Source organism: Lipotes vexillifer, unplaced genomic scaffold (assembly GCF_000442215.2).
Source record: "Lipotes vexillifer unplaced genomic scaffold, Lipotes_vexillifer_v1.1 scaffold395, whole genome shotgun sequence".
Taxonomy (NCBI): Eukaryota; Metazoa; Chordata; class Mammalia; order Artiodactyla; family Lipotidae; genus Lipotes; species Lipotes vexillifer.
Genome location: NW_006797390.1, coordinates 2,401,136 through 2,408,534, shown reverse-complemented (window position 1 = coordinate 2,408,534; position 7,399 = coordinate 2,401,136). Strand labels below are relative to the sequence as shown.

Here is a 7,399-nt window from a genome sequence, read left to right as displayed (position 1 = left end):
GGTGATAGAGAAAGACCAGAACGGGCCCGGTGGCCCTGGGATCCCAGATCTGAACTTACCCAGGTCATCTGTGGGAGGCTTGATATCGGCCAGAACTGAAAAGGCACAACACAGCGGTGTGAGGAGGGTTTCGAATTGGCAAAGGGGAAGGCGGAAGGCAAGAGGGAAGCATATAGATAACAGGACAAAGTCAAGGCTGTGGCTGGGTTTGTGTATTATGTCCGAGGGAATAAAGTTAATTGAAAATAATTAAATAGTTTTTGAATATTATTTGACCTGTTGACATTATACTAATTTTTGGAAGACTTTAATTCATGCCCTTTTAAGCTATTAATCCACTTTGCTTCCTGTTTTTAGAGGACTAGCAGGATTCTTTCCTTTTTTCCCACCGTCACTGAACAACATCCCTTTCCCTGTGATAAAAATACATGATTAATTCAAGAGCTGGAATAAATAGTTGTGAATATTAACAAGAATCACGCCATCTTTAAGGAGATGAAACATACCTGTAGGAGTGAAACCTACCTGTTTCATCTGTAGCAGGATCATTCACCAGATCTGCAAAGATACAACATAGGGAATGAAAAATGCAAGTCGGAAAAGTAGCAAAGAGGAGCCGGATGAAGGGAGGATGATCTAAAAGGAGGCAAGACTGAAGTGAAAGAATGTGGACTCTTGGGGAAAATATAAGGGAGCGATAGAAAGATTGGGCATGTTTAGAGCCCTCGGTGGCACCTAAGATAGACAACGGAGCTCTGAACCTCAGCAAGTCCCCTACATACAAACGAGTTCCATTCTGAGAGCGCGTTCGTAAGTCCAATTTGTTCGTAAGTCCAACAAAGTTAGCTTAGGTACCCAACTAACACAATCGGCTATGTGGTGCTGTACTGTAACAGGTTTATAATACTTTTCACACGAATAATACATAAAAAACAAACAAAAAATAAACATTTTTAATCTTACAGTACAGTCCCTTGTGAAGTACAGTAGTACCAGCTACATCACTGCTGCTTTTACGCTTGCTTCTGGACATCCTGGGCTTGAAATAAAGACACCGTACTACTGTACTCTATACAGTACCATACAGTAAAGTACACAAAAGCACATCCACTTGTAGAGCATGCACACACGTGACAACGTACGCCAGACACGAGAACTAACTTAGGTGATTGGACATGAGAATATTCAAATCTTTGAAAGTTCGCAACTTGAAGGTTTGTATGCAGGGGACCTACTGTTCTAGTCTTCCTTTAAGGAAGGATGTACAGACCTCAACCCTTCTATCCCCAGTTTGAAAGCAAAGAAATAAACAAAAGAGTATCCTACTAGGATCTTCTGTGAATGTCTCTGGAGTCACTGGAGTCACATCATCTGCATAAAAACAATTGGGAAACATTTTCTGAGCATTCTCTGTCCCCCACCCCTACCCTTGCACTCCCAGTAAGTGCAGTTGACAAGCACGGTAGACTCATAGTAAGATCCCAAAGTGTTTTTCTTTCTTTGCTTCCCAGCCTAAGTCCTTTCCCCTGTAACCCAAACAAATGTCACACTTTCCTACTTCCATGAATATACCTGTACAGTCCTAACACTAGAAAGTCCTCCTCCCTGTGTGCTCCTTATTTAGAGGAATGAATGAACTACATGGCCATTAGACAGTCCACCACAGGCACGCCCTTTCTCGGTTAGACTTTGGTTAAGTGCTGGACTGCAAGAATGACTTCTTCGTCCTAGCATATAATAACAGATACAGCTAATTTGGGATTACTATGTACTTGTTTTCACAGATGGTAAAACTCAGAACCAAGAGAATAAATAACGCACACAAGGTCATAGAGCTTGTTAATAATTATAATGGATTGATGACCTCTTTGCGATACTTATTTAAAATGAAAATTGTTTTTCTCAAACAGACTGTGATTTTAAAAAACTTTTTGTTTTATATTGGAGTAGAGTTGACTAACAATGTTGTGATAGTTTCAGGCGTACAGTAAAGTTATTCACTTATACATATACATGTATCTATTCTTTTTTAAACTCTTTTCCCATTTAGGTTATTTAATATTGAGCAGAGTTCCCTGTATGCAGTATACAGTCCATGTTGATTATCCATTTTAAATGTAGCAGTGTGTACATGTCAATCCCAAACTCCCTAGCTATCCCTTCCCCCCTGGTGGACCATAAGTTCGTTCTGTCTGAATCTGTTTCAAGCAGACTGTGATTTTGATATTCATAATTTGGACGTAATTGGATATCAGTCTGATGATAGGCTTTACACAAAAGAGTGTTCACAAAAGGTAACATTGGTAGTTTTCTGATGCTCAGTGATAAGTGAGGTAAAGAGAGGGGAGAAGAAATGCCTTGTTGTTGATCCTTGGAAAGTAAATGCCGGAGGGGAAGAAATAAAAATGGTCCAGGTCTTAAGGTGGAAGGTATTTGGATAAACTAAGAAAACTGTATCTGAAACTGTAAATAACAGCAATTCCTGAAACAAATAGTCTCTGCTTTAAAAAGCAACATAACAAAGCAGTGTGAAGAACTAAATGTTTGTTAAACATCCCACCTGTAATTAACCTTCATTGTAAATGGCTTATAGTCATAATCTGTTTTACCCACTAGAGGTCAGCAAAATCACAGTTTGCCTTGTCAGCTTACAAATGTCAGATTTAAAATCTGGTGAGAATAGCATTTTTATAAAGCATGTCAGAGTTACTGATCCTTGCACTAGAAGCAATACACAAAACATTTTTTTTCTTTTTTTGCGGTACGCGGGCCTCTCACTGCTGTGGCCTCTCCCGTTGCGGAGCACAGGCTCCGGACGCGCAGGCTCAGCGGCCATGGCTCACGGGCCCAGCCTTTCCGCGGCATGTGGCATCTTCCCGGACCGGGGCACGAACCCCCGTCCCCTGCATCGGCAGGCGGACTCTCAACCACTGCGCCAACAGGGAAGCCCCACAAAACATTTTGAAGGAATTTCCTCTGCTTATTACTTAACTCATCCTTTTAAAAAAAAATTCCAGATAGAAGGTCATCAGATTGACAACAGCCTCATCTTTAACACTCAGTATAAGCTTTTGTCTTCCGGAACAAATTTTGATAAAAAGAATTCAAGTCTGCTCCAGTCCCACAGGATATTTGAAAAGCCACTGACCTGAACCATTCCAGAAGCTGTAAGAAGGGAGTGGATTCTCCCCGGGTGCAGCCCTATCCTGCCCTGTTTCCCATTCTCTCCAGCTACATTCCAGTCCAACCACGCACGGAAACAGAGGGAGCAGGGGGCGAACAAAGGGTTTGAGAGTATCCTGGCTGTCTCCTCAGAATTCCAGGCAGAGTACTAGTTTTCTGTATATTCCTCAGTTTACCCACCTTTTCCATGAGCTACCACTATCTGAATGCTTTATTAAGGATTCGTGAGTGTTCCCTGAAGGAACATTTTCATCATTTCTTGTACTATTTCTGCATCACAAATCATAAAATAGGACTGGACCTTAACCAGCCCAAAAAAAGGAATTTGGATTTTTAGTTTTGCTACTGCTGACTATGACCTAGGTTCAAAAATGTAGGGATTCAGACCTCCATACCCACAACAGAGGAAAAAAAAAAAAGCTTTTCTATATTTTAGCTTCTCTACCAGGATGCACAGTAAGAAATGATATTGTGCCTCAGTATACACAAAGAAAACTGAAACAAGTTTAATAAGATAATACTTTACTCTGGTAATGTACTTGCAGTATACTCTATTTTTATTTTAGTCTGTGCTAACTCATTAAAAGCCCCAGTTGTGACCCACTCATTTGGTTTCTGACCCATTAACCGGTTGCATACTGCAGTGCTCTCAGGGGTTGGGAAAAGCAAGAGAACTTATGTTAGATACCTGGAGGCAGCCTGGGAATGTTGATTAGAGTATCCTTCATCAAGTTGAAGGAAGTGGCCCTTTGGAGGCCAGAACTTTTGGGTTCTGTCTGATTGTGCCACAGTTGCTCTGGTGCTGGGAAGACTTCTTATGTCTGCATTTTAGTTTCTCCACTATTACATGGTTAGGAAAATGTTTTCTGTTACGATCTGTGGGCATTTTCCAAGGGAGTGGCAATGAAACGGACATAGAGAAGGTCTGGGGAAAGTTATTTCAGTAGTTCAAAAGAGAACAAGAATGTTTTATGAATGGGCTCTTAGTTCCCCGACTAGGGATCAATCCCGTGCCTCCTGCAGTGGAAGCTTATAGTCCTAACCACTGGACCACCAGGCAATTACCGGGATAATAGGATTGTTGAGCTAGTGAATTAGATCCTATTATTTCCCACACCTTGGCAATGCATCTCTGTGTTGTATTACAAATTCTTGAACTCTAACCTTTCGGCTACATTGTCCTAATAAGAACCTCATCAGAGCCCAGTTCCAAGGGTTCACCTACCTCCTCTTTGGCTGTTGACCCCTAGGGGTGTCCAGTCTGTATCAAAGGAAGGAGAAAATGTATGTGAATGAGTCCAGCTCTATACCCCATAAAGCTTGTACAAGATGAACCAGAAAATGATCGGAAAATTGTACTTTATCTTTCAGTGTTTTATTTCTGTTATAGCTCAATGTAAAAGTACTCAGAGCGTTAGTGCTACACACAGACATGGGAACACTCAAAGAGAGCAGATTCCTGAGAACAAAGGTGAGCTCTGCTATGCCCTGACTCAAGAGGCCCTCTTGCCCTCAGTCTAGCCAGAAGGGGTAGCGTCCTGATCCACACACAAGGCCAGCAGACTCTCTGATGTCCTATCCTTCTGTCCCCACAGTCAACCCCTCTTAACTGCACTCCTGAACAAGGCCAAAAATTATCATCTCACAGTCTGCATTTGGCCGAATGAGAAAAAAAAAAAGAGTAGGATTTTTTGAAAGCCAAGGTTCACTTTCTGTGGTCAATCTTCTAGTTCGATTCTTTGAAATCTGTGAAGATCATTTTTCATTTGTGTATAGACGCGGCAACATATTTTCTGTGTGCATGTGAATCTGCTTGTGTGTAGGCTGGTACTAGTGTTTCTTAGGTGTATATATTCACTGTTTTCCTTCACGGTTTAAACTTGACTTTCTTGTGAGGTGATCCTTATATGTTTGTGTATGCGTTTGTATATATCAGCTTCTTTATCCTTTGGGTTTTTTTTTTTTTTTTTTTCACTGCCCAGCTTGCGGGATCTTAGTTCCCCCGACCAGGGATTGAACCCACGGCAGTGAAAAGTGACGAGTCCTAACCACTGGATCACCAGGGAACTCGCCGTGTTCTTCTCTTTAATGGCAATTCTAGAGCTCAATAGCAAGCATCTCTTCTCCTATTCCCCTTCAGCCTCCTTCCATCCAACCTCTAACATACACCTCCACCCACATCTGAGGAGCTGACATTTTAGGGAGAAAAAAAAGGTAGGGACTCACCAGAGGGAATGATGAGTACAGTGAGAAACAGCAGCACTTTGGGTCCCAAAAGCAGCATATCTGACAGGTGGGCGGGGAGAGTAGAGATTTCAATTGCAGGCAAGGATATCTGTAGGATCTCTGTCTCTGCATCTTCCCAGGAACTTTCCTAGTGCCCCATAAGTCTCAGACCCTTCCTCTCTTTCACTCAACATTTCTCCTTCAAATTCTATTCTTTGATCATTTGCCATCATTCTCTCTCCTTTTTTTCTACCAAGTCAGAGGAAATTTTATACTGTAAATGGTTCATGATGACCCCCGCCCTGTGGCCTCTTTCAACCCTAATGTCTAATCTTCTGTTTTGAAATCTGTGGCTTTTTAATATCATCTGCTCATCTTGGTGTCTCCTCATTGGGATTCCATGGATAATTGGGATGTCTGTTCAATTCTAAGTCAGTGACATTCCCCGTTGCCCTCTTCCAGCCCTTCAAAACACACACACACACACACACACGCACACGCACGCACGCGTGTGTGCGCGCGCGCACACACACACACACACACACACACACACACACACTGCCTACCCCTGTCTATTTAGGGTTTTAGACAATCAAAACAACTCACTGTTTATGGTTCTCTGCTCTTTCTACCGAGTCCTTTGGTTGTTGAATGTGTCTCTCTCCTTCTCAGTCTGTTCCACTTTGGCTGGAGAGTAAGATGAACAGGGCCACTCCCTGGAAAGGACTTCAGATTTGGCCTACTCTGAAACAATGAGACGAGGGAGAGCGAGGGAGGGAGGGAGGGAGCGAGCGAGGGAGGGAGGGAGCCGGGCTAGAGGAGTCTGAAGCTGTGCTACAGTGTGAGGCTGGGAGGAGAAGGGGGATGGGGCTTTGCAGTCACTCACACCCTCATTCCGAAGGTTCTGACCACGTGGATGCTGCTCCTCCCTTGAAGGGCTGGCTGGAGCTCATATATGCCTTCCTTCCGTGAGCCACGCGCTCTGGCCCCAGCCTCCCTTTCTCCTTGGGTTCCTTCTTACCTAAAGAGCAGCTCCCCAGCCCCCTCCCCCGTCACGCGCCCAGAATCTGTTTCTATTTTTCTGGCCATCTTCCATATTGGAATCATTCCTCTAGCCCCCTTTCTCACTTTTGTCCTTTTAGAATTCCACACCAAAAAATTTCTTTGTATCCTTTTATTATTGATTTTTAATTTTTTGGCTGCATTGGGTCTTAACTGTTGTGCACGGGCTTTCTCTAGTTGCGGCGAGCGGGGGCTACTCTTCGTTGCAGTGCGCGGGCTTCTCACTGTGGTGGCTTCTCTTGTTGCGGAGCACAGGCTCTGGACACGCGGGCTCAGTGGCCATGGCTCACGGGCCCAGCAGCTCCGCGGCGTATGGGATCCTCCCAGACCGGGGCACGAACCCGTGTCCCCTGCATCGGCAGGCGGACTCTCAACCACTGCGCCACCAGGGAAGCCCCTCTTTGTATCCTTATGTTTCTCTTTTTTCTTTGCCTCTTTCTTGACCTACACGTTTGACTCTCCCACCACCCCGCACCCCCGTCACATGCCTTTGAGAATCTCATATATTGCTACATCCAAGCAAACAGACAGTACATGAGTTTTGTCCAAGAGGAGGGATGCTGTCTTAGGAAAAGTTAAGGAACATAGAACCCCCATCTTTTTGAAATGTGGAGGAGCTCCATGAGAGGAGATTCCAGCCTTATGTTGTCTTTTGTCTTTGTTGAAGCTTATATTAAGAATCTTGGTTTCTGGAATCTTAAGGACAAAAATGCTATCAGAAGCCCAAAGAAAATTGGGAGCCAAGTTCATTCTGCTTGCTTTATTTTCCATCAGTACTTTTCCTTCATGTCACGTAATATGTACATAATGTTTTCTCTGATCCAGGAGCTATAAAAACTTTGTCTTCACTCTTATTCCTAGAAACTCTAGTGCTTAGACCATTACAACATCTCCACTTCGGAGGAATAAACTTGAATTACAGAAACCT

The 7,399-nt window shown here is 43.4% G+C and overlaps 1 protein-coding gene across 1 annotated transcript in view; it reads right to left on the bottom strand.

Moving 5' to 3' along the window:
• Positions 1-6,098, bottom strand: part of MFAP5 (microfibril associated protein 5) — a 10,997-nt gene extending 4,899 nt beyond the window's left edge. The window contains exons 1-6 of the mRNA XM_007469362.1: positions 6,016-6,098; positions 5,410-5,469; positions 4,409-4,444; positions 1,327-1,371; positions 526-558; positions 60-95 (exon numbers count right to left, since the gene is read on the bottom strand). Of these exons, the coding sequence (XP_007469424.1) occupies positions 60-95; positions 526-558; positions 1,327-1,371; positions 4,409-4,444; positions 5,410-5,467 (208 nt within the window). The 5' untranslated portion in view covers positions 5,468-5,469; positions 6,016-6,098. The remainder of the gene's footprint in view (positions 1-59; positions 96-525; positions 559-1,326; positions 1,372-4,408; positions 4,445-5,409; positions 5,470-6,015) is intronic.
• Positions 6,099-7,399: the final 1,301 nt, after the last annotated feature.